Source organism: Heloderma suspectum, chromosome 5 (genome assembly GCF_057233095.1).
Source record: "Heloderma suspectum isolate Gila_16-S chromosome 5, 16-S_ref, whole genome shotgun sequence".
Taxonomy (NCBI): Eukaryota; Metazoa; Chordata; class Lepidosauria; order Squamata; family Helodermatidae; genus Heloderma; species Heloderma suspectum.
Genome location: NC_139462.1, coordinates 90,902,082 through 90,929,158, shown reverse-complemented (window position 1 = coordinate 90,929,158; position 27,077 = coordinate 90,902,082). Strand labels below are relative to the sequence as shown.

The following is a 27,077-nucleotide window of genomic DNA, read 5'->3' as shown; positions in this document are numbered from 1 at the left end:
TGGGAGGAAAGCTATGGCAAACCTAGACAGCATAGTAAGAAGCAGAGACATCACCTTGCCGACAAAGGTCCATCTAATCAAAGCTATGGTTTTCCCAGTAGCAACATATGGCTGTGAGAGCTGGACTATCAGGAAGGCTGAGCGCCGAAGAATTGATGCTTTCGAACTGTCGTGCTGAGAAGACTCTTACGAGTCCCTTGGACTGCAAGGAGGTCAAATCAGTCCATCCTAAAGGAAATCAACCCTGAGTGCTCATTGGAAGGACAGATACTGAAGCTGAAACTCCAATATTTTGGCCACCTAATGCGAAGAGAAAACTCCCTGGAAAAGACCCTGATGCTGGGAAAGACTGAAGGCAAAAGGAGAAGGGGACGGCGGAGGATGAGATGGCTAGATAGCATCACCGATGCAATGAATATGGACTTGAGCACACTCCGGGAGAGCAGAGGACGGGAAGGCCTGGCGTGCTATGGTCCATGGGGTCACGACTGAACAACAATCTCCCCGAACGGGGAAACATAAATCCCCTTTCCCTTTATGAACTAGCGAGCATCCTGCGGCAAATGTGGTCAAACATTTTAAATTACCCAAGGAAATTACATATCCCAGAACCCAACGCTCTATTATCTGTAATCGTACAGTTCCCAGGACCTCTCCCCCGAACCACGTCAAGGCTGCACGCACTGCATTGTGGGACATGTAGTTTTTAGAAATGAGATTCCCACACCAACCCACGCGTGAGTTCTCTCGGGGCATCCCCACTGGCTCGGCGCCCATTGGAGACGGAGGCCCGCAGGGCAGCTGCCACGTGACAAGAAGGGGCGGGAAGAGGAGAAGCCGGGACGCACTGCGCGGAAGAGCATCGTCGTTTCCCAGGCAGAGGTTACTAAGTAACGGTGTGTATCCGTCCGCCTTCTTTCCCCCTCCCTTCACTAGAAAGAAGACCAAAATGGCGGCGAAGGTGGCCGTTAGAGGTGGTGTGTGAGGGGAACCCCTTCAGCTGGCTCTCCCCGCTCCCATTGCGGTCCGAAAGGGCGCAGGACAAGTCGGTTGAGGCGACGACCAGGTAAGCGACGGCCGGGAAGGGCGGAAAATGTGGAATTCTCCATTCCTGAAACGGCTGGGCCTGAGAGACCCCCGAGGTGGGGAACGGCGGGTGGTAAACAATGGGGGGGGGAGGAAGAGGGTGTCTCGTTGGGCCTCGGTGTGCGCGACTCTCGCGCCTCGCGCGAAGGGGATGGTGAGGGGGCGTGTCCTCCCGCCCAAGCTCGTTACTTGCCTCGCGCCCTCTGGCTTCTCCCTCCCCTGTCAAGGGCCCCGCGAGGCTTCCTTGATAGGCTCCTCCCCCGTACCTTGCTGAGCGCGGGGGGTGGGCAGGAGGAGAGGCGGTCGGTAGCGGTACCTTGTTTCTAAGGCGACGGCGCCTTCGCTTTCCTAGCTGGCCTAACGCCAGGTAGCCTGTCTTGCTCTTCACCCCCCCCCCCCGACCTTCTGGACTTGCCGCCAATCTAAGGGAAGGCGCGGGCTGTCTGTCCCCGTGACTCCGCCCCGCTAACCGTCTTTTTACCCTCCACCCCACATCTCTGCAGCACCAAGTAGATAGAAGGCAAGTAAGCCTTTGGCAGTGGTGGTAGTAGAGGAGCTTTTTGAAGAGGAGCAGGGCTTCAGACGCTCCTCCATTCCGGCTCGTTGCCGGTTCGGGGCGCTCAGCGTCCATAGCAGGTGGGCACAGGTTAAGATCATCTTCCTTCATCTGCTTGCCTCCCATTTGGTATTTGGGTGGGGGTTCATAGGCGTTATCCCTGTGCTGTTAACCTGTCCCAGAGCATGGCTGAATGGGTTTGGGAGCTCTGATTAGCTGATTCAGGCTGGCTGATATTTTTTAAACTACTTGATCTGTGTTGATCCTGCAGTTGGGAGTTTGCACATGACAGACCAAGGGAATTGTGAACTTAGTACAGATCTCCCCCCCCCCCCGATGTTCTCATTTCTAGTTTTGTTAAGAGAACCATATTGGGACTGTAGCAAGCTTCCATGTATTATACCCTTGTATATACATGATAGAAAGCACCTTTCTTATAGAGAGTGCCTTTTGGGTGGCTATAATATATAGGTACCTCAGTTTTAGTGTTTCCTAATGGTCGATTCCTAAGGATAAAAGTACAAGTTACAGAGCAGTGCCTTGTCTATTTCAGAGTTTTGCTTATTTTTTATCCAAAGTGCCTCAACTTTAAGGTTGCACCTTTTGTTACCTTTGTTATTTTTCTCAGATGTAAGCCCATTAGAGAATTGGAACTTAGCTGCAGATTTTTATGTCCTGAAGTGTTTACAGTGTACACTTGGCAACTCTTTGTATATAGTAACTGTAATGCACAGCTGATCTTGTTCCTTGGATCTGCAGCAACACAGTGGAAAATACCAAGCTCTAACAGTAGAAATGGCAACAGATAGATAGTGAGATCCAGGAGATTCTAAGTGTTTCAAAATAAATGAAAACAGATGGAGGGAGCAACCCTATGACCCCTAGACAGTGTTTGATGGGCCATAGGATTGTTCGGTTTACTGGCTCCAAGGTTGGAGACAGGGCTCTGACTTTGGAGCCAGTAAACCACACTCTCACCCCCTCCTCCCCCTTGTAGCCAGTATGGAGAGAACTGCACCAGCTACCTCTCCACTCTTGGAAACCTGAGTGTGGAGACGGGGAAAAGAGGGCAATACCAGGGCTGGGAGGGGAGGAGATGGGGGAAGCTGTCTTACTCCAGCCTCTTTCCCTCCCGCTCTGAAGTGCCACGGCTAGACGGGCAAAATCTCCTGTCTAGCAAAAATGCAGCACTGCACGGATTGCCTCCGTTCTCTGGTCATCCTGCATTAGGATACTTGGCAGCCTCCAACTTTGGAGGCTGCCGACTATCACATAGGATTGTGCTGTTAAAGGGTTAAAGAAGGTCCATGATTCTTGCTTTGAGAACTCAGTGGAGTGGCTGTAAATTAGGCTGATTTAAAGTTATGTGCAAGTTGTCTAGCAAGTCAAACTTGAAATGCCAGCTGAAAAAGAAGCTTTGCTAATCTTGAACAAATAATACACGTGTTGTTGTTTTTTTTGCCAGATGCAGTTGTCATATGGAGTGGGGGCAGGGGGGATGTTTGAGTGTCTAGTTGTATTGTTCATCTGATAAGAGCAACAGGGCCTCATAGACTGTGCTTCCATTCCTGTTATAGCATGGGACATAGCATATGTGGAAGATAATTTCTAATATAAGGGGGCTGGTGTAACTATTCAGGATAGAGCCAGGCTTTGGGGGTACCAACAACCTCATCCTGTGTATGCAGTTGAGCTTACTTCCTAGTAAATATTGTTATGTTCACCTCACTTCGAGTGGTGAGAAGTACCAGGGGTGCAGTGCTTACCCAGGTTTCCTTTTTGGAAGTAAGTCCCTGGAGGCTTATTGGCATGCTGTAATATTAACATTTATTTACAAATATACGGATTGGGTTTAGGTGGAGGAGCAGCTTAAACACTCTAGCAGACAGCCGAAGTCCACTTCCCCACAGCCACTGCCCCACATCTCTTGGGAGACAGCAAGCAACCCCAATTTGCTCTTAGCTGGCACAACCCAAAACTCCACTCTCTGGATCTTTTCTCAGTCTGCTTTTAACAGACACCTTTTCTCCTTCCACTGGCTAGGGGATGCGGGGGAAGAAAGGCATGTCCTTTTGCCAAAATGTCTCTCAACCTTCCAGAAGAGTCTCCCAGTTTTTTCCTACTCATTGGCCTGGTTTGCATGACATGACAGCCCATTGTGGATTAATTTACCCATGGGTGCAGTTGCATTGTGCCGGGCACCCATGGGTGCTTGGCTTGCCATGGGCTCTCATGTTGTGCAAATCCAGGCAGTATGCATTAGACAACCCTCAAATAAGCTATGTCTTGTTTTAGGGTTATTTTGGGGTTCTCCAACCCTCAAGACAACCCCTGTTGCCTGGCTTCACATGACATGATAACCCATGGCAAGTCAGGCGCTGAGCATAATGCCACAGCTATCATAGGTAAAATAACTCAAAGTAGGCATTGTGGGCCATTTACTTGTAATTTTTTTTTTTTACAAAGGATATTCTTGGTAACTTGACTAGGTCTGTTAAGGCAGTCTTCAGCCGTACTCCGGGTTCCATTAACCCTCTCTTGTCCAGTCCCTAATTCGCAACAGTATATATAGGATTGCTGCCAAAGACTGCTATGTTAGTTTTTCTTTCCTGACACATTGGTTTTGCTGCCTTTCTATGTGGCAGCATACGGTGACAAAAGAGTTACTAAGGCTGATCTTAGATGTTGCCAACAGCTTCCTGGAATCTTACTTTGCACAATTTGATCTTACATTGCTGTCCATATTTGATGACAAGAGCTTGTGGTATTGAATTGTGCTGTATCTGTGTTAGTACATTTGAGTTAAGTTAGTAGAGCTTTTATAAGAGGATTCATCTGAAATAGCTGCTTGGAGCATGAGCAAGAAAGGACTAGCTGAAAAAGCAAGTAAAGAACATATGAATGCATGTCTACCTGAAATCTTGGTGGTTCAAACTGTAGTTTATACAGGTACATTTGGTAAGGATTTAGATTTGTTAGGTTTTAAGAAAAGCAATTAAAGTATCGTTAGAACAAGGAATGTTTGTGCTATCTTTTAATAAGGCACTTCAGTGCTTAGAAAACTTAGGTTGCAATCCTATATACTCTTACCTGGGAATAAATTATATTGAATTCAGTAGGACTAACTTGTAAGTAGGCATGCATGGACTTGCACTGTTAAGTATGGTATTTTCGCTGTATTAAGTCCTCCTTGTCTATAAATTGGGCCTAACACGGAGTTAAACTTTCTAGAAAATTTTTGCTTTGGAGGTTTGATTCAGAAATAAGAACACTGTATTACTTAGATGGTTAATCTAATTTAATGTCTGATCTTATGCACTAGACTGAGTTAACTTATTCCCAAGTAAGGTTGAAATCTGGTGGGACTTCTGAGGGAATGCACATAGAATTGCAGTATTTACTTCATTTAAGTGATTTACAACACAATCCAATACATTACTACTCAGAAGTAAGCCCCCTTGAGTTCAGTGGGACTTACTCGTGTGTGTGTTTATGTGTATATGGGATTGCAGCCTAAGTGTTAATAAGTTTACTTACAGTGCAATCATATGTAGGTTTAGACAGGAAAATGTCCTACAACTCCTAGTATGGCATGGTGGGCGTTGTAGGACTGTTTTTCTGTCTAAACCTGCATAGGATTGCTCCCTTACAGTCCCACTTAAGTTGGAGTACTTCCAGTAACTCTTTTCATTTTGACTGAGGCAATATTCTTGTACCATTGCTGGTGCTGTATTTGAGTACTTTTTCCTGAAATACTTTTGTGTTCTTTTTACACTTAAATATATTTGTTTGCTTAAAGAGTCAATTAAAAAATGTATACCAGTTGGTGTGCCTTTTTTTTGTTAAACAGTCTTGTGTTCATTGTGATCTATGCTTTAATATGTCCAGTGGGTAGAACGTAGCATTAAAGACAGTGGGCCAGTTCAGACATAATGGAAACCATGGTTTCCTGCTACAACCGTAAATGAGCCTGTGAAGCCCAGGGCTTGTGCAGGCTTGTTCATGCAGGAAGAAAACATAGCTTCCTATTACATCTGAACTGGCCCAATGGCTAAACATCAGTACAAACTAGAAGACTGATTCACTAAAGTGTTTGTTTTTTGCAGGTATTTATTTTTAGTGGTTGATTATATGACATGGCAGCAGGAGGCAGTCCTTTTGAAGAAGGAATGGATGATCGTGACTTACCCAGCTGGAGCAACGAGAGCCTTGATGATCGATTGAATAATACGGTATAACTACAATTTCTGATGTATATATTGCAGTGTAACTTATGATATTAAGCTCTTCTAGCTGTTGGCAAGAAATCGGTTATGTGATCAGTTTTGACACAATTATGGTGCTTGAGGGCTCTTTTAAGATGGTCCTTCCACCAAAACTGAGATAAAAGATAGGAGTCACGAAGAGTTGGAAGCGACTGAGCGAATAAACAACAATAATTAAAATACAATCTTGAAATCAATTTTACAGTGTCATTGGAAATGGTAGTAGTTTGTAATGCACTGGATATTTGCTTTAAAGTGGAAGTAGAATTATGTTTAAATAGTTAATTAAAATGCCTGTGGTAGTTTTTGTGTGGTGGGGTTGATGTTTGCTAACAATCACTAACTTTGAGCAATCCTTTTTCTTCAATACCAATAATAGTTTTCTGTTGGTTTTGTGTATGTATGGCTTTGGTTAAATTTGTGTGTTGTGTTTTTTTTTTTTTTTTTTAGGGCTGGGGTGGTCAGCCAAAGAGACCAAACAGATCTTCAGAAAAAAACAGGAAAAAAGTTCCTGGTGAAACTGAAACCAGACTTACTAATGACATATCTCCAGAATCCTCACCAGGAATTGGACGAAGGAAGTCAAAGACCCCTCATAGCTTCCCTCACACAAGATACATGACCCAAATGTCTGTCCCTGAGCAGGCAGAACTGGAAAAACTTAAACAAAGAATAAATTTCAGTGATTTAGATCAGGTTTGTGCTTTGAGTTTACTAAAGTAAATGAAATCTACTCATAAAAGCTAATTAACATATTTAAGAAAAAAAGTAAATAACCTTGGGCATTACATAACATTTTTTCATGACTAATAAATGGAGTGTATTAAATTAGACCGAACGTGATATTAAAAGAGAAGAAAATAAAATAAATTTAACACGCCACATAAAACTATACATAGGACAGAATTTTGTATTTAGACTTTACTAAAACTGTTTTTATGACTGGATAACTTTGGGTAAGTTACAAACTAGATTTCAAACTGGACATGCTGTGTTTACTTACAAATGCACATGATCATAGAGATCAAGGCATTTGTTGTATTATATATTTTTAACTGGTAATTGATGCTAATTTGATATTACCTTCGAGTTGTGCTGTTTCTAAGAAGGAGCACAACTGTTGCATTGCTGTCTGGAGTTCCAAGTGGCATTGGTAACACAGCTTATGTGGCTAGGAATGGTTCTCATGCTATTTGAGTAAGACATAAAGACAGCAATTCTGTCAGGCCTCCCATTATATATATTTTTTCCAATAATGCTGGCTCACAAAGAGCCACTCACATGGTCATCTGTGGCAAGTAAGAATTGCCCTCAAGAATTGGTAAACAGGTGAGTTTCCATCCAGCTATTTTTCTCTTCCTGTGAGAGGAGAAAGTAACCCCAATACCCACCTCCAGAATGCAGGCTTCTATTAAACAAATCTACATTCTTGGAGACTCTACACTGGGCTTCACATCTCCTTCCAGTTTTAAAACTACAGCTGCAAGCCTGGAAGGAAGTGTTAGCCTTGTGCACAGCTCATAAACATCTTTTCTTTTGCTCACTTCCTTTAGTAAAGGAACAGAGAGGGGGGAAATGCAAAGGCTAGCAGCTGCCTGGAAGCCCTCCCGTGTTTCCAAGGTAGGAAACCTGGTCAGACACTCAGGGGTCTGTCAACTGTCTGTCTGTCTTTTCTCGTAGAGAGGCAGGGGGGGAGGTGGAAAATCTAACGTGCACTTTTCAGCCATCTTGTAATGCTGTCTGGTAAGAGTCAGAGAAGGGAAGAGTAGCTGCAGAGTCCACAGCCAGGCACTGCTGGCTTTGAGCAACTGTAACAGCATCACTTGGCTCTCAAGACTTTCAGGATAAGGCTACAGACATGCCTTTTAAAAGTATGGAAAGCACCAATCAGGGCCACTGCCACTGCTTGGTGTAGCAGCTACTCAAGTACCTCACTGTGGTCTCCGTTGCATTCTCTTCTCCTCACCTGCCACCCTAGCTTGAGAAGAATGGTTATGAGCACAGGGGAAGGTGCTCAGGTGGCTGCTAGTCCTGAGGGAGTGGGGCTATGCTACTACAGTGTTTCACTCCCTTCAACTGAGCCTTCCCTCACCACTCCTTTCATACCTATAGTGGGAAAGGAATGGAGAAGCAGAGTTAGAATGGGGGAATGAGAAGAAAAAGGGGGCGCAGGCTGAACCTAGGCAGGTGGAACAGAAGATGGGTGATGACTATCCCCTGTAGTCTTATTTGCATTGCTGTGATAATGCATTCTTCAGTATCAATGTATTAGTTCATCTGGAGGATAAACAGCCATTTGCTCGTTCAAACTTTTATCCACTAGTGCACCACCAGGTTATTTAAGAGCCACACTGGACTGATGATTGAAGGAAACATGTAAGTAATTTTGTGGTATTTCACTCTTGTGTAGAGAAGTATTGGAAGTGATTCTCAGGGCAGAGCAACAGCTGCTAACAACAAACGCCAGCTTAATGAAAACAGAAAGCCATTCAACTTCCTGTCACTGCAGATTAATACTAACAAAGGCAAAGATGCTGCAGCAAGTTCTCAAACACAAGAAACTGGTAGATCATCACAGTATAAAGACTTATTTACAGCTGCCTTGAGTAAGGATTTGTTGCAGAATTGTCCAGTCTCAATTGAAGAAGATGGAAGAGGTGAACCTGCAGTGGACAGTAGCCAGGTGCTGTTTGTGATTAATTTATCTGATTCATATCGAAAAAGAGCTTGAATGTAATACCTAATTGCTTTGTACTCCTTAAAACAAACATCCTTTGTAGGAAGTTTATTATGAATACAAGTTCAGACAAAATATGTGTATGGCCAGTGTAGTGTAGTGGTGAGAGTGACGGACTGGGAGCTGGGAGATCCGGGTTCTAGTCCCCACTTGGCCATGGAAGCTCACTGGGTGACTTTGGGCCAGTCACAGACTCTCAGCCCAACCTACCTCACAGGGTTGTTGTTGTGAGGATACAACGGTGAGGAGGAGGATAATGTAAGTCGCCTTGAGTTCCTTGCGAGAGGGAGAAAGGCGGTGTATAAATGCAATAAATAAATAAATAAATAAATAAATATGGCATTGTCATTGCTATAAAAGCATTGCATGCGATTTTTTTAAAAGCATACTTTTACTGAATCATAGTTTTGATTCCAGAGCAGGGCTAGGCAACCTGGCACCCTCCAGTCCTTTTGGACTACAACTCCCATCAGTCTTAGCCAGCATGACAAATGGTAAAGGGTTATGGGAGTTGTAGTCCAAAACATCTGGAGGGCAACATATTGCCTATCCCTGCTCTACCCCTACAATCTTTTTGGTCCCATGGGCCCATTGGGCAATTTGAAAAATTGTCCTGGCCACCACAGCCACAATTGGCACACTGCAGATGAAAGCATCTGCCTGCAGCCACTTGCCACCTTAATTTCCTAAGAATGTGTCTGAGCCCCACATGTGGTCCAGAGGCATTTATGGAAAAAAGATGGGAGCTGCTAGAAGCCCTCACCTTTCTTGGGAATGATCCCCTCTGCCAATAAGAAATGTTGATACTAAAGAAAGAAAGAAAAAGTAGGAATAGTAGAGCACCTCGGCGGGTGCTAAGAAAGGTGGCCAAGGGAGTCATGTTGCCTAGCCCTGCAGAGGCTTAGGTACAATCAACTAAGCAAGTCCTTTTAATAAAAATGAAAGTTGTGCAGGTGGGCTTGTTGAATGTCTCCCTATAATATTTAGGGCACAAAATATTATATGCATGTTTAGACAGAAAAAAGCCCTACAAGTCCCAGCATGCCCCAACTAGCTGGCTGGGTTATATGGGTGTAAGACCCATGAAACTCAATGAATATACACAATATTGCCCTGTTAGAGTAGTAGTCACACAGGTGCATGCTTATTGGGCTATACTATATACAATTATCCATACACCCATGTGCACGGATATCTGTAGCTTATTAACTTGGATTCTAAATTTGCATTGGCAAAAGTCTTGGTGCACATCTTTGTGGTCAGTGGACGTGTGAGACTGAAATATTCACCTATTTGTTTCATGGCAGCACTTTATATTCAGTAAATCACTGTGGTATTTATGCATCACAAATCATTATCGTCCCTTGACTTTTTCAGATTGTAAGCAGATTAGTTCAAATTCGTGATTATATTGCAAAAGCCAGTTCTATGCGGGATGATCTTGTTGAGAAAAATGAGAGATCTGCTAATGTTGAACGCTTATCACATCTCATTGATCATCTGAAAGAACAGGAGAAATCTTACCTGAAATTTTTGCAGAAGATGCTAGTAAGTTGAAAAACTTAAATGTCTTTTCAAACAGTGAGAGAAAATTATTGAAGATAGCATGGGGGATGAATTTAATATGTAGCAGTGTCCCCTTACCCTTACCTTTACTACCTCATTTATATAGTTCTTTGTTTATGCCACTAAAATATTCCAGGCTAGAGAAAATGAGGAGGAGGATGGTCGGACTATAGATTCAGCTGTGGGATCTGGTTCTGTAGCTGAGAGCACATCGCTAAACATAGATGTGCAGTCTGAAGTTTCAGATACGACGGTAAGCTGCTTTTTAGTAATTAAGGTGCTAGAGATGAAGATGTCTTTTTCTCTGCTGATAATTGATGTTTTGTATCTAATTTTACTTCTAGGAAACATAAGCTACACACTCCCAAAACATAAGAATTTAACAATTTTAAATCACAATGATTTAATCCTAATTATTGTGAAACGAGAATGGAGCTTTCCAACTTCCTCCTTCCCACTGCAGTCTGTTCCCAAAAACACTGCTGGGGGTTGGGAACCCTCTGGAATGAGGTGCAGGGGTCTGCAGGAGAAGGGGAATTCTTGAAACTCATGTGAGCAGAAGTCTTGTGAAATGGCACCTTTTGGGATCAAACCTATTTGTCAGTATTACAAAAAGACTTTACTGGATCTTGATTTCTGAAGACAGAGCTTCCCTCACCCCAGCAGGCCTAAAGAGTCCTTCTCCCTTTCCCCAAATAGCAGCGCAAAACTTACATGTTTTTCAGTTTGTGGGATCCCATTAAGCTCTGAGAAGTTTGAAGCTGTGTGATAGTATAGTTTGAGTCTTTCCTCACTTCTCATCCCCTATATAGGATTCTCTTCAGGCTTGTGTCTTTCAGGCTGTTTGCAATCTCATGCCTTTCTTATTTGGTGCCTTGCTGTTGCTACTAAAATAATTATCCCCCACCCCACCTCTAAAGAAAGTGTGATCAACTCTTACAGTGCAATCCAATGCACATTTACTCAGAAGTAAGTCCCAGCGAGGTCAAGTGAACTTACTTTCAGGGAAGGTGCTTAGAATTGCAGCCTTAGTTCTTAGTTGGCAAGTCATTCTCATAGAATGTATACCCACAAGCATCCTAACTTCTTTTGGTAGTCTAAGTTTTTATATAGGTTATAGGTAAAGGATTGCTGTGAAGTCTGTAACTGTAGTTGGAAGAAGAAATATTGATGTAAGGTTTCTTTTTTGCCTTTTTTGTTTAACCATTTTACTGGTTTTTAAGAAATGCAAATAGAAGTACAGATAAACAATACTGAATTTTGATTTGATTTTCCATCGAAATTACGCCATTCCCCTTCCCTCCCCAAATTTCCTATGTGAAAATGAATGTTTTAACCATCATCCCCTGGTTCCCCACTTCTATCCTAAAAAATAAGACTAACAGATAAATGAAAGGGGAAGGGTAAAAGGGTTAAGTACCAAGCATATTTGGAAATCAGACTGCATTCTTTCCCATGTCTTGGATTCCAATGGTATATACAAACATAATACATTTTACTTGCCCATAAACTGTGAATCTAGGTAAATCTTAAAATTCCAGGTATTTGTTTTTTAAAACTCTAGAGCCTGTGGATTACTTAACACTGATCACAAATGTATTTGGAATTAAAAAAATCAATAGAGGCACTCAATGTTAACTGCTTCTTCAGTCCACTTCTTTTTCCACTATTCCCCTGCCTACCCATTGTTTCTTTCCCTATGCTGTGTGGGAAACTTTCATATACTCATGGGTTTGGTGATGTAGGAGGAAGCGTGTGTGTGCTTGGCTGTTGGTGGAAAGGGGTGATATAAGGAAGTGCTGGCTCTGAAAGTTGCTGAGCTGAACAAGGATCTTAAAAACCTAGAGTATTCAATGAGAACGTTTGAGCAACTTTTCAAAATGTTAGCTTTTGTTTTCTTTGGAAGGATGTATGTATTGTCAAAATAGCAGATTGTTTTAAATTGTTTTCAAGAATATTGAACTGACCGGTATTGAGTAGAAAATCATCATTAGCACTTGAACTGGGCACAGTCCAAAGGCCTACGTGTAATATGGTCTCCCGTTCTCTTCTATGCAGGGTAATGCTCTGCACACTGAGGATTGTTTCTTGTGTATGTGGGGCTGTCCCCCGCACAAAATAGAACAGGCATGTTTCTCTGTACATGGAGCTCCAACTGGATTTTATAGTTTCTATATTTCAAAAACTAAGCAGTGATGTAGGTTTTCTTGAAAATTTTGAATTGGAAAAATTTCCAATGGAAATTAAGTTAAATTGCACAGCATTATTTGCATAGGAAATATTTCAGTTTGCTTGGGAAAATTTTCTGGTGCCCTAAGAGGAATCTAATTTAGCATATTTTACTAGTATTAAGTAAACAAAGCTAAAAAAAAGTAGCCTATGTTAATTATTGGCCTGTTACACCATAAGTATTTGACCTAAAACGTTTGAGGAAAATAACTAAAGCAAACTTAATGTGAATTAAATGTTACAGTCAGGGCCAGAAATATTGGAACAAGGATAACTGTTTTGGCAGTTGGCCTCTGTACACTACCACAATGAAGGTGAAAGGAAACACACCCAGATGGGAGCGAAGTCGGGACTTTCAGCTGTAATTCAAGGGGTGTGACAAATGTGGGGCACTAACCATTCAGGAAGGACAGCCAGTGGCATACGCACCCCCCCCCAATCGTTGGTGGCTCATAAGTAATGGAGCGAATAGCTGACAAGAAGCTGCATGGCCAGGTGTGGCCTGTTTCCTGGGTACCTCATGACCAATCAAGCAGATAAAAGGCCTGGAGGTGGTTCTGAGTGTAGCATTTGGTAGCTGTTCACTGGAACTCCCAACATGAGGTCCAAAGAGGTATCCATGCAAGTGAAGGAGGCCATCATTAGGCTGAGGAAACAAAATAAACTCATCAGAGATAGCAAAAACAGTGGGAGTGGCCAACACAACACTTTGGAACATCCTGAAAAAGAAGGAATTAACTGGCAAGCTCAGCAACAGCAAAAGGCCTGGAAGACCATGGAAGACAACTAAAGTGGATGACTGCAGAATTCCGCTCATGGTGAAGAGGAACCCTTTCACAACATCTAGCCAGGTCAAGACTGCTCTTGAGGAGGTAGGCATGTCATTGTCAACATCTACAGTCAAGAGATGGCTTTATGAATGTAAATACAGAGGCTTCACAACAAGGTGCAAGCCACTGGAAACGCTCAAGAACAGACAGGCCAGATTAGCCTTTGCCAGCAAACACCTAAAAAAGCCTGCCCAATTCTGGAATAAGATTCTTTGGACTGATGAAACCAAGAGTAACTTGTGCCACAATGATGGGAAGAGAAAAGTATGGAGAAGGAAAGGAACAGCTCCTGATCCAAAGCACACCACATCATCTGTCAAACATGGTGGAGGCAGTGTTATGGCATGGGCATGTATGGCTGCCAATGGAGCCAGGTCACTGGTGTTTATTGGTGACCTGACTGCTGATAAAAGCAGCAGGATTAATTCTGAAGTGTATAGGGCTATACTTTCTGCTCAGATTCAGCCGAATGCTGTCAAACTGATAGGATGTCGCTTCATATTGCAGATGGATAATGACCCAAAACATACAGCAAAAGCCACCCAAGAGTTTCTCAAGGCAAAGAAGTGAGATGTTCTTAAATAGCCAAGTCAGTCACCTGATCTCAACCCAATAGAGCATGCCTTTCACTTACTGAAGACAAAACTGAAGGCAGAAAGACCCCCAAACAAGCAGCAGCTGAAGGCAGCTGCAGTAAAGGCCTGGCAAAGCATCTCGAGGGAGGAAACTCAGCATTTGGTCATGTCCATGGGTTCCAGACTTCAGGCAGTCATTGACTGCAAAGGATTTTCATCCAGGTATTAAAGGCGATCCTTAAGTTTGAAACGATGTTGGTTTGTTCCATTACTTATGAGCCACCAACGATGGGTGTGTGTGGCTGGCTGTTCTTCTTGAATGGTTAGTGCCCCACTTTTGTCAAACCCTTGAATTACAGCTGGAAGTCCTGACTTCGCTCTCATCTGGGTGTGTTTCCTTTCAACTTCAGTGTGGTGGTGTACAGAGGCCAACTGCCAAAACAGTTATCCTTGTTCCAATGTTTCTGGCCCTGACTGTATATTTTGTCAATTTTTAATTGGAATACTTGTAAAAATTCAAAGGCCATAGCGTGTACTTTCTTTACGTTGTTTAAATATGAGACAGAAACAAAGCTGCTGAAAATTTTTGACACACTAATTACTTTTAGTAACTTAAAGAGGTGTACATGATATGCTGACAGTGACTCCTCTATTTCAGCAGAGTTCAACTCTATTCTACTAAGGTTGTTGGGGCACCTTCCATTTTGCTGTCTCTACTGCCTGGTTCCATTTCACACTGAGACCTATATGTATTTAAATGACATACATGTATTCTCTACATACTTGCTAGGGATAATCACCTGAAAAAGAACATGAATTACAACTTTGAAACTGCCAAGTTTGCCTAATATTATATTTGAAACTGGCACACGTTCATTTTCTAATGAACTTATGAAATGAAAAATTCCCCACAGAAAAATAAAGCACTAGAAAAAATGTTCTGCCCCGCATCACTGAAAGGAAGTGGGAAGTAACCACACTGGGTGCTGCTCTTGCTTGTATGATCCATTTACTTCAAACATTACTGTGAACAGAGTGAGGACAGCCATTTCGCAGCTGGTATTAGTAATGTATGAACTAGGCTTTAATGTTTCATGTTTGTATGTTTGATTTGTTCGGCATTTCAGGGTTCAGCTTATGTAGGATACCATTTTGTGTTGTAGGAATCCTCACTGAATAATTGGTCACAGTCCAGGAGAAACATTCTATCTATGTGTGCAGTAGAGTTTTTCTGATTAGGTATCCCTCTGCATTACATTCCCAAAATATTTATTTTAATTCCCTTAAGTTCGCCATTCAGGTTGAAGATCTGATGTTAGAGTTGCCCCCACCCTGCAAAATAGCATGCTACTTGGAAGAAGTTACTTCCTTTGGTTATCCTGCTACCAAACCTGTAACCTGCTTTTTCAGCTGCTGGGAATTTAAAAGGCAGTTGAGAAATCTCTGGAAAGGAGCTGTTTACAGGGAAACTCAGAGAAACTCTCACTCACACAAGCCCTCTGGATGTTACCCGTTGGTCTTTCCATTTTGCAAAACATAGAAATTGAAATATATTAATGACATGACAGTAAGGGCATGATTTAAATAGTATGGTATGTTGAGAAATCAGAAATGGAGTAGGCCAACAGTTTTATAAGCTTAAAAATTATGCTTAGCAGAAGTGTGTGTTCACAGTCTAACTTACTAAACTATTTGATAAAGGAGGTATCTTTTAGTCTGAGAGCTCGGCCCTGCATTGAGGACAAACTAGGGAATTCAGCTTCTCAAGGACAGGTTTCAGACATGGACGTTACAGCAAGTCCAAAAGTGAAAAGTGACAGAGCTGCTTTGAATGGCAGGGAAATCTGGCCTAGTAGGATTAATAGCCAAGAACGTGGATTGCTCTCAAAGGTACACTACCAAATATTGCATTGGAAACTTAAAATGAAGGATTTTAATCTGCTGACTTCCTTTTTCTCTCCAGTAACTTATATGTTCTTAATAGCAGTTTAAAATGCTGTAAATAACTGCTTTTGTTCTTTCATAGATTTGTCTTTCTAAATTCTTCTAAAGTTATTCTTCTTTCTATTTTATTGTACATAAAATTAATTTTTAAAAAATGCTTAGAATTAATAATTCGAAGTTACTCTCTGTTTCTAAATTTTTATTGACAAAAAAATAAAAGCACAACCCAGCACAAGTAGCTTCCTGTCTATGGGAGGCATTGCTCTCACTTCATAATCAAGGAATGCTGTTTTGCTTTCTTAAAATAAGTATATATTAAAAAATGCTGATCAAATAAATTCATTTATTGTGCTGACAGAATCAAATACTTCATATGGGCTTAATTCTAGCTTGGAGTTTCTAACTGCTTGTTTAAAATAATGTTACTTGTTTCTAAAACGGCACTCTTTAATACTATGGTTTGGATCCAGACCTGCTATCCACAAACAGAAGGGCTCCTTCTGTTTGCAGAAATGAGTTAAAGATCTAGCAGACATTCCTGCTTTGTGAACTGAACACTCTTGCAGGTGGGAGAGGGAAGATAGGATTTTTGCCAATTTCTTCTCCCCTTACAGCCTTAAGAACTAGGTACTGTGCTGTTCTGGAGTGCCCCCCAGAGCAAATATTGGGGGGCTGCATGTATGTGGGATTTGGTGAAAATTCATTCTTCCTGCAGGAGTTTTGCAGAGTTCTGCTCTGTACAACTTTGGATCCAACCCTATATTTTAACTGTAGTAACTTTTCAGGTTGCAGTTATTTAAGACTTCTCTTGTCTCTCTTGCCCCATCAGTTAGCTTAAACATTCAGATTAGGTATTAAAAATGAACAGTACTTCATGCTTGTCTTGTACATTTTTGGGAAAATATTTGAGCTGTGTCATGACAATTGTAATTTGGTCTTCACTTCTATTGGTGGCTTTGTTTTTCCTCTGTTATTTCTGTAGTGCGGGGTCTTACACAATCAGTGTTACAATGCAGCTTAATTTGAGTAGTTTTAATTTCAGGGGGAGGCACATATTGCATTGTCTCCCACTGAAATCAACGGGACTTGAATGTGCTCTGGCTGGATTACTCTTCTTTGTGGCTGTATGAAAGGTATTATAACATAGGTTTAAACTCTGTCTTTTAGTTATTCCCAAGCCTTCAGAAAAGGCAGGATAATATCCAAATAAATACTACAATTTCCCACAGTGGGGGTTACTTCCAAGTAAACATACATAGGATTGTGCTGTAAGTGCTGATTACTTGAAATAACAACAAGTTTCTATATGGCTTTTAAAGAACTGAATATAAGTTGCCTTGCCTGTCCCTATTATTGAATTAGTTGGGGTTACAAATATACAAGATAGTTGGAATCTGCTTTGAAGGTGTTATTAGAGAATAAATTGGATAGTATTTAGTGTAACAGTTATAAAAGCATCCTACATGTGTAAAGGTTTAGCTTTAATTGGTTTTCCACAGGAATAAGATAGCCCATAGCCTTATTTTTGAGTGTGGTAATAGGCATAATGAAATAAGTATATAGATTACATTTCCTGTTAATGGCCAGCTGAATACTAATCACATTTCCCTGTTTTTCATTAGTATACATTTTTAATTTTATTTTCCAGGCTAGAGATCCTCAGCAAGAGGCTACAGAAGAGCTTGCAAATCTAAAGAAACAACATGATTTACTGAAGAGGATGTTACAACAGCAGGAACAACTGAAAGCTCTCCAGGGGAGGCAAGCTGCTCTGCTTGCCTTACAGCACAAGGCAGAACAAGCTATTGCTGTCATGGATGATTCTGGTATGCTGAGGTTTTATATAATTGAACAGAAGCGCCCCCCCCCCATTGGACCAGTTTTGCACCTCTTGTGTCGCAGTAACTAGAGACCTGAAAAAACTTGTTCCCTGAGAATTTAGCAGTCTACAATGGTGATATCATTATTTTAACAGCGTTGTTAATTAAATAAGACCCGAGAAATCTATCCCAGAACTTGTTAAATGGTTGACAGTGTGCACCCTGTATTCAGCTTGGTTTTGAACTCAAAACTGAAGGCATGCATAAGAGTGCTATAATGGGCTGGTTCGCACATCATGATAAGCCACGCTGAAACCAAGACATGGTGGGTTGGCTAATCACTCTCTAAACCATGCTGCCACCAACAGACAATCAGGTGCTTGCCATTGTTTATTTCCCCCTTTGTCCTCCTGTCTGCTCCCACCACGTATCCCAGGGGCCTTTGCTACACAACTCGCCTATACTCCTGCTGTGATGAGATTCTTGCCTTGTGAAGCACCTGCATTGACATGTATATGCCATATCTTTGGAGAAGAGGGGTGGGGGGGCTTACCTTTCTTTTTCGGATGAGGCTGCTGAGGGTTTTATTTATTTTCTTTCTTTAACACTTAAAAAAACCCATTGCTGGCTGCTCCTCACAGCTGGGGATGAGTGACATTCTTCCTAGGACAGCTATACATGTATGTGTGATTGACTTACCTCTGCTCACGGCTGCAATTCAGGACCATGGTGATTCAGGAGGGGGGATTTAAGCATTCCCCCCTCCTGTTCACATGCTGAAATCCCACCCCCATGGAGTGGTGTTTATGAAAAAAAAAATTTTTTCTTTTCAAACCCACCCCCACCCCCAACAGGCAGTTACTATTGGGTATGCTGCATTCTCTATCATGATTCAAGCTTCTACTAATCTCCAGAAATGTAGAGAAGTTTTTAACATGAGGTGTAATCTCAGGCTACTCAGAGTCCCACTTGAAGGAGTAATATTCACCAGAGCTTTAAAATCTTTCCAGATTCCATCACTGATTACATGATTGCATTTTATGTACCCCTGTCTCTGTGTGCTTTGGATAAATAAGTTCTAAATGTACTCTGATAAGAACTTCTATTTTCCACCTTGCCTGTAGTTGTAACAGAAACCACAGGGAGCATTTCAGGAGTAAGTCTAACATCTGAGCTGAATGAAGAATTAAATGACTTAATTCAGCGTTTTCACAATCAGCTCCATGATTCTCAGGTAACCTTTTTTTTAGTATATACATGATTTCATCATTAGTTTGCCAATCAAAATGAATAGTAAATGGTTTGACAGGTGGGGCCCTGCAGCAAAGTGTTGCAATGTAGAGTGCTTCTTTTCAAGGTTTCAAGCCATTGCATTCACACACACACAAATGTGTTTGAATTGCTGAAGTGATATTTATTTAAATTCTCTCAATATAATGTTAAAGTGAAAGTGTCAAAGACTGAACATAGGGTCAGTGTCTTCAGCTTTTTTTACACTTCCACATATATAATTTTATTAAAAGCAAATGTGTTATAGTTAACTACAGAAAACTTTTGATGTTTGGAATTTTGTCAAGGGAAACCTTTAAAAGGTTTGAGAATAGCCATTTAAAAAACAAATCACAGCACAATCCTATGCATGTCTACTCAAAAGTAGATCCCGTTGAGTTCAATGGGGCTTACTTCAAGGAAAGTGGAAAGGAGAGTGCAATGCTAAACATTCTTTCATTAACCACCTGGACCTGGACTAAAATGTATTTGTTTGCTTCTAGGCTCAACCCGTGCCAGATAATAGAAGGCAAGCAGAGAGTCTCTCTCTTACCAGAGAGGTTTCTCAGAGCAGGAATTCTTCCATGTCTGAGCATTTGTCTGAAGAGAAGGCACAACTCTTTAGTAAGATGATAGCATTGCAGGGTAAAAAGCAAAAAATGGACAAATTGCTAGGAGAATTGCATACACTTCGTGACCAGCATCTTAACAACTCATCACGTATGTAGTTTACAACCTGGTGCTAAAGCAGTTTTTTTGGTTTTTGTTTGTTTTATGGGATGTTATGACCTAGTGATTCAGAATTTCTGCTGAATTTTTAGCTGGAAATCTTGTCAGGTCTTGTTTTTTCTTGATATGTTTTGAGATAGAATTTTAATTGATTTATCGAACCCATTAATCGATCAAATGTTGCAGCCTTTGTATACGATGATAAAAACAGTTCTTTAGGGTGCAGTCCTACACATGTTTAGACAGAAGAAAGTCCTACAACTCCCAGCATTCGCTAGCCAGCCATGCTGGCTGGGGAATGCTGGGAGTTGTAGGACTTTCTTCTGTCTAAACTTGTGCCCATAGAGATTAACGGTTGCATCCTTTTTGCTTAAAACAACCTAAAATCTAGCCATCTTCTAATTTGCAGCCTTGCCTGCTTCAGGGTCTCCTCAGAGGAGTGTTGATCAAAGAAGTACAGCTTCAGTAGCTTCTGCACCTGTAGGTATAGCAGCAACTGTCAATGAAGAATCTAACAGCTTAGCATCATCTGTTGTTTATCATCCGGATTCTGTAACTTCGCAGAATGACAGTGAAGACGAGGACAACCTAAACCCAACAGAAAAGCTTCAGTAATATATTTTTACATCTTCATTTTGTATCATTAATTTGTTAAGTTGATTGGCATTACTAAGCAGCTGGCAATGGTATTTATAAGAGAGCGTTTTTACCTCATAATCTCAGTTTAAGACATGGATACTTCTGTTTTAATATGTCAATACATGCTACACTGCAGTGGATTACAATTCTGTATGTTCAAACTGATTGTCTTTTTCTGCAGACTTTGGTGCTCACTGCTAATTTATGTAGCTTGATGCCGAATGCTTACTGTCTGCATACATTCTTTATTAAAGTAGGAAATTAAACATTATTAGCTAGTGTATGACACGTTATAAATAAAATTCAAACTATTACTTGGCAATGCAATATTATCTGTGCTGTCCTCTTCAGAACCTAATTCTAGCATATGAGTTGGACCATTATGAAATCAGTAAAGTGCAAAGTAATGGTGATGTTATAAGAGGAGTGTAATGATTAAGAGTCTGAGTTATGAATCAGGAAATCTCTGGTTCTGATCTCAACTCTGCTATGATCTCACTAGCAGGCCTTAGGTGTGCCATTCCCTCTCCACCTTAGCACATCCTATGTATAGAGTAATACTGACCTACTTTTTACAGTGTTATTGTAAACACTACAACAATATAACATATGTGAAGCCATCTGAATGCCAGCCTGCTATATGACAACTGAGTATTCATGGGCAAATTTCAAAGGAACTACTCACATTTTTGGCACAATAAGGTTAAGCTACTGCTGTGTCATAAGATCCCTAAACCTGTCTGCTTGCTTAGTGTATGCCTTGCCAAAGTAATTAGAGTCCCTGATCTTTCTGGGGTTTTTTTTCTGCCCACTGCATTTACAAAATTATTCCTATGTAGTTCACCCCCTCCTCCCAATTTTCCTAGTACATATCAAGGAAAACCTGGGAATTACCAGTGCCTTGTCCAAAATTCTCCAAGAAAAAGCCAATCATCACCCCAGGGTTACATAGTAAATAGTTTTCCTGAAATAAAATAATTAAGCAAGATTCGCAAGTGTTTTTCCACTGTGTTAGGAATCTGCAGAGTAAGCTGTCAGTTGTATCTTTTTTCATTGCAGGAAGTTGAATGAGGTTCGGAAGAGACTGAATGAATTACGTGAATTAGTTCACTACTATGAACAGACCTCTGATATGATGACAGATGCCGTAAATGAAAACACTAAAGAGGAAGAGGAGACGGAAGACTCCGAGTGTGATTCTGAGCATGAGAATCCACAGCCTGTTACCAATATTAGGTTGGCTAGTTATGGCTGTTGCCTACTAAAATGATGCTGGTATAATGATAAAAATGTCCTACGTTATCAAAACATAGCAGTATTGTAACTGCTGGTCTTGTCAGGAATAACTAATGCCTGACCAGATATTTATGAGAAGTGGGGAAAGTAGAAACTCATATGTCTGTTTCTACTTCATCCTCTTGTGCAGTAAAATTCAGGGTGCTTGGGATCTAATCACGCTGAATAACATGGTGTCTTACTCAAACTTGCTTATCTTACCTTTTTCATCCCTGAGTGCAGTTAATTTATGAATTAAGGTCCATCTGCAGCTACTGTTTTTCCCAGGATTTGACCCAAGAATAACTATTGTAATCCTCCTCATATCACAGCTGATGTCCCTGTTAAGAGTTCCTCTTACAGGTTTTGTCACTGAAAAGTGAACACTTCATTAAAGGGAGGTACTTAATAACTTTCTAGATTGGCTAACAGGTAGGCAAATGCTAGCCTGCAAATTAAAGAAGCAAGCAGGCTGGAGTCTTGCCTGGCAGTAAATATTTGAGGAAGGATTCAAGTATGCAGTTTCAAGATTGGGATCCTTCTTTTCAAGCACCAGTCTTCTGATTTAGTTGATTTCTCTCCCAAGGGAAACCTTAGGGGTGAAACTGAGTTTATTAGAACATCGCTGCGTACTAAGCACACCAGAAGTAAATCTGTATGGTAAACTGCTTTTTTTTGTAAAAGTTTTGTAAACTGAGCAACATTAAAAAAGCAGTTTGTACTTCTCAGGAACAAGTTAGTCCAGTGGATTTTTCTTCTTTGAACAACTTGTGATGTGGGGCTCAACCACTCATAAAAGAAAAATCCCCTGCATAGCATAGCCCCTTGCATGACTCTGAGCATCTCTCTCCATTCTAGTCACAAGATTTAAGAGAGATTAGTTTTGGATGATTGGCATTTTTTTCAATATACATATCTTCCATTCTAATAATTGCTGTAGATGCAGCCAGGTACAAGCAAATTTTTCTCATATGCTTCTGTATTGCCCACATACTAATACCCAGAATGTAGCGATCTCAATGGATTTGACCTTTTCCCCTTAACTATCCTTCAATATATTGCATATGGTTGCTACTTTGGCACTAATGCAAAGACAAAAGGATTGTATAGGAAGAATTGAATAGGATACATATCAAATAGCCTTATGCAACTTGAAATTCAAGCTTTCATCTAACAAACTCTTGGGATGACATGCTGGGCATTGCACTCAATGGAAAAAAAAATGCTTTAAATAGACAACACATTTGAGGAAATGTCAAACTATATGGTAGTCTCCTTAATTAGTTTAACTTGGGTATAGATTAGGCTATAAAAGATACTATGGAGTGACTGACTTTTTCCTCCTCCGTATAGTACTAGCACTGAGTTCCATGTCACTTCTGCATCGCTCTTCTACTCTCTCTCGCTACTTTGGGATGTTCGGGATTTTGGTAGGTTTGGGAGCAGGGTTTGTTATGGTGAGGTCTTCCATTGGATATTTTTTTAAAAAAACAAAACACTAATTTTTAAGTAATAAAAAGAGAAAGATGGTTCTTTCCTTCCCTTCCAATTATTCAGGTTATATGGTATGAATTAAACTGATCTTGGCGGCATAATATAAGTATTAGAATTTTAAATGAATGAATGAATGAATGTACATTGTGTCAATATTGAGCTTTTAGAATCTTTGACATTTAACACAGGAACAAAAACAATAAGGATAATCCTGGTTCCTTTATAATTGTATTGCAACAAGTTGTAAATTAAACTAAACTCTGATGATGTGGTATTTTTAAGAAGAGAGCTTTTGTGTTTTTCCTTGCTGTGATAAGATCCACTACACAGTGATAGAATGGGCTTCCTATGTGTCAAAACAAACATGAGCGGAAAATAAGGATTCTGAAATAAGATTTTAGAAGATAATAGTTTACCTGCTGCCATAACTTACCTTAGATTTTTTTTAATACCTTTTTTTCCAGTTTTAGTTATTTACTTACTTTTTGGCTTGGACCTTGAGAAGGACTAAGGATACTTAAATGATACGTAATTTGTTTTTTCCCACCTAGAAATCCACAGGGCATCAGTAACTGGGGTGAAATTAACTGCAACAGCAATTTGCAGTGTGGAACTAATAACAGAAGTGGAAGGCATCTTAATACAGCTTGTGAAATAAACAACCGATCTGCTAATGTAAGGATGCTGAATATGCCCTCAACTTTAGGTATGTTTCAAAATTTTGTTGGTGATTTTGCATAGGTAGAAAAAACATACCTCTCGGCATGCTGGCTATTTGGCAACATCCAAATCTTTCAGCTTTCTTGAATGCTGAATGCTGTGTTATATTTTTATTTTTTGTTGAATTTTGAAAATTATGTGTGTAAAATGTTCAGGGAAGTCTTGGACCAGCCCGATAACATGAGAGTGAAATCCTCATCGTGGAAATAAAATTAGTGGGGTTTACTTCCAAATTAATGGCATTTAGTAAAGCTTCATGTTGGAATCACTCATGAGGGCTGGGACCTGATGTGTTTGCAAAGGTTTTTTTATTTTTAAATTCAGGGTCCTGTGCAAGAGGGTAAGACTGCCTGTCCACTGTTAAGCCCAGCATACCAATTTCCCCCTCTTGTTGATGGCCTTGTCGATTTCATCCTCCACTTCAATGCTTACCTTGCTAGTAAACACCTTTTTTTAAAAAAAGGCTGCTTCATGTACTACCAATTACACTTGCTGAAAAGCTCCTTCTCCTGCAGCCACCAGCTGCCTTCAGCTCTCTTCCCCCCTCCCCTTTGTACTTTTCGCTTCCCTGCACTGATCTCCACTGTAAGCTGTCATATATAGAGATATATAGAGAGAGATGGGTTACAGAGCAGTGACGGGCTCGGTAAAGATATGCACATTTCAAGGCAGAGGCGGCAGTGAGGGGGATTGGTAAAGATAAACAAATTTCAAGGTAAAGATACGCAAATTTCAAGCCAGAGCAGTGAATGGGATCGGTAAATATATGCACATTTCATGACAGAGCAGTAAAATGGAGAGGGAAATTATGCAAATTTCATAGCTGCGCAAGACCAAAAAAATGCATTTCTTTATTTTTAGAAGCATTGGGTGGAGGGCACTGAGAAGGGGTGAGGGAGGATGGCAGCAGCATTAGCAAGATGCTGAGGAGTGGCAGGGGTTTTCTAGCTTTTCTCGACAATCCACACTGAAGTCGCCCTGCCAAGTTCGGACATCACAACAAGCTACTCTGAACAACCCAACAACAAGCCATGGATTCTCAGGATGGCGTGTTTGTGAAAAATAAGGCACCCTGTGGAAACCACACTAAGTTCAGCCATTGCAACAACCCACCATGGGTGATCACTCATGGTGGGTTGTCGTGTTTTGCGAACCAGGTCATAAAATAATCTATAGATTAGATTTGCATATGGATAAAAGTGTTTCTGAAACAAGAAAAGAGGCATGTCTTTTTATGAGAGAAGGAAGAATGCCTTTTAAGGTGGTGCTTGCTATTTCCAATTTTTATAAGCACTTGTATTAAAAATCAGAGATATTAAAATCTGCCAAATTAATGCAGGTGTGTGTTGGTTTTGCCAAATAAGGTGTATTTTAAAAAAAATTAAAGTTATAGCCCTACTTACTAATTTCAGCCACTTGTGTTTTTTTTCTTGCAGACTGTCATTATAATAGAGAAGATGATGGTGTAGATCTACCACGAGGTGAGGATGATGATGTTGATGCTGAAGCTGATAAAGCCAGTGAAGCTTCCTTATCCAGTCAGAGAAGCAGTATAGCAGATGAGGCTCCTGTAGATGCGGAGTTTGAGCAGAAGATCAATAGACTTATAGCCGCAAAACAGAAACTGAGACAGCTGCAAAATCTTGTTGCTATGGTACAGGTGTGTTTTCATTCAATTAAGAACTTTATCCCATGCCAAATACTAACATAAACTGAAACCACTTTGGGGTTATTTCTTTCCATCCTCAAACAGCAGCCTCCTCACTCACCCCCAGAATGTCACATAACAAAGTGCTTTGAAACTGAGGGAAATTTCAAGCGCAGTTTGAGAAAATGGCTTTTGGGGAACAGCCTGCTGTACAAAGAAAAAGAAAAAATTACTGGGTGAACATAAGCACTTGGGCTTTGCCTAATATGCTCTTTGGCTCTAATCATAATTAATGCACTGAGGCCATGTGCATTTTGCTAAAGTACTTAAGACTGGAAATAGCTTGTGTGGTTTTCTCCCACAATTCCTATATCCTTTCTACATTTCATCACCATTAAGTTCCAACTGAGTGTCTTAGTAAACCATGTATGACAAGGCTTGTGCCAAGGGTATGGCATAGTCTTTGGATCCCAGTGCATTTTAAAAATGGTTGGGGGGTGGGGACACAGTGTTCAATGAAGACACTGCTGAAAACACTGCTGCTGTTTTTAGGATGATGAGGTGGAGCCAGAGGCTGAAGGACGGGGTAACATAGATCAGTTCTTCTTGGCTGAAGAAGAAAAAGAACAACAGCAACCAAACAACATTCGGACCAGTGCAAACAAGTCACAGAAAGGTGTGGGTCTGAATGAAAAAGCAAGGTATGGTCTCTCTCACTTGGATTAAAATTAGTGATGGTACAGTCCGAAGAACTTCATATGAAGAGGGGCCATAATTCAGTGGTAGAGCAGATGATTTACATGGAGAAGGTCCCAAGTTCCATCCCCAGTATCTCCAGGTAGGGCTAGGAAGGAATCCGGCCTGCAAACCTGGCAAGCCACTGCAAGTGGGCTAGATGGACCAATGGTTTGCCTTACAATAAGGCAGCTTCCTATGTTCCTATGACTGAAATATAGCAGGGCTACACCTAGTGCCCTTCCCAGCATCGTTGGGATTCTCCTGCTGCCAACCCCCCACTTTGCTTCACTTACTATACTTCCTATGATACTCAGTCACCCATATATTATGCATGGCAGTGTCTGAGCCTTGCATACTTGTGTCACCTTCCAGGTATAGGTGGTTCTCTTAGCCATACCTCTGGTAAATAGTATATATTGGGAGGGGCACTAGGTGCTGGGAGGACTCCTAAGCCATGTCATTCTCCTGATGGTCTCATTGGGAATGCAGTGGGACCTAGAGGCCTCGCCAATTTGGAATAGTTTGATTTTAAAAATAAATTTCAGACTTCCACAGTGGATGTCCTCCAAATTAATCTGTTTTTATGGATCCATTCCAGATCAGATGGGGATGGAGTAGTGCTCATTCAAATGTCGGTCACTGCTTTAATATGTTTCCTTCTCAAGCTCTAATTCAAGAAGATGGTAATATGAAAGATTTTATTATTGTAGGGAGAAATTTTATGAAGCTAAACTTCAGCAGCAACAGAGAGAACTGAAACAACTCCAAGAAGAAAGAAAGAAACTCATAAAAATTCAAGAAAAAATTCAGGTGTTGCAGAAGGCTTGTCCAGATCTTCAAGTAGGTAGAATGCATTTGGAGTTCTAGCAGGGGAGAGGTAAAGATGAAGTCCCAAAGGCAATTTTGCATTGGGGTGTCATTGACAAGGTGATTAATCCCAACATTTAAAATAAGAGG

General features: G+C 41.0%; 2 protein-coding genes across 24 annotated transcripts in view; one reads left to right on the top strand and one right to left on the bottom strand.

The window, feature by feature from the left end:
- Window positions 1-799: 799 nt before the first annotated feature.
- PCM1 (pericentriolar material 1) overlaps window positions 800-27,077 on the top strand; it is a 52,842-nt gene continuing 26,564 nt past the window's right edge. For 10 of the 21 annotated variants that reach the window (XM_084856645.1, XM_084856638.1, XM_084856636.1 and 7 more), the window contains exons 1-16: window positions 932-1,066; window positions 5,749-5,874; window positions 6,358-6,603; window positions 8,318-8,590; window positions 10,022-10,192; window positions 10,347-10,463; window positions 15,546-15,734; window positions 17,437-17,614; window positions 18,733-18,842; window positions 19,381-19,597; window positions 20,016-20,217; window positions 21,305-21,481; window positions 23,566-23,720; window positions 25,171-25,394; window positions 25,935-26,083; window positions 26,831-26,960. In XM_084856645.1, the coding sequence (XP_084712771.1) occupies window positions 5,779-5,874; window positions 6,358-6,603; window positions 8,318-8,590; window positions 10,022-10,192; window positions 10,347-10,463; window positions 15,546-15,734; window positions 17,437-17,614; window positions 18,733-18,842; window positions 19,381-19,597; window positions 20,016-20,217; window positions 21,305-21,481; window positions 23,566-23,720; window positions 25,171-25,394; window positions 25,935-26,083; window positions 26,831-26,960 (2,634 nt within the window). In that variant the 5' untranslated portion in view covers window positions 932-1,066; window positions 5,749-5,778. Of the gene's footprint in view, window positions 897-931; window positions 1,067-1,355; window positions 1,723-5,748; window positions 5,875-6,357; window positions 6,604-8,317; window positions 8,591-10,021; window positions 10,193-10,346; window positions 10,464-15,545; window positions 15,735-17,436; window positions 17,615-18,732; window positions 18,843-19,380; window positions 19,598-20,015; window positions 20,218-21,304; window positions 21,482-23,565; window positions 23,721-25,170; window positions 25,395-25,934; window positions 26,084-26,830; window positions 26,961-27,077 lie in introns of those variants that run through there. The other 11 variants (XM_084856654.1, XM_084856651.1, XM_084856649.1 and 8 more) reach the window with 6 other exon arrangements.
- The window catches only part of LOC146344110 (general transcription factor IIE subunit 1-like), a 57,690-nt gene continuing 50,731 nt past the window's right edge, over window positions 20,119-27,077 (bottom strand). Inside the window, exon 7 of one of the 3 annotated variants that reach the window (XM_084856658.1) lies at window positions 20,119-20,194. Coding sequence is in view for 1 of the 3 variants with exons in the window: in XM_084856659.1 (XP_084712785.1) it covers window positions 25,266-25,302 (37 nt within the window). In the remaining 2 variants the exon portion in view is untranslated. Of the gene's footprint in view, window positions 20,195-25,137; window positions 25,303-27,077 lie in introns of those variants that run through there. The other 2 variants (XM_084856657.1, XM_084856659.1) reach the window with 2 other exon arrangements.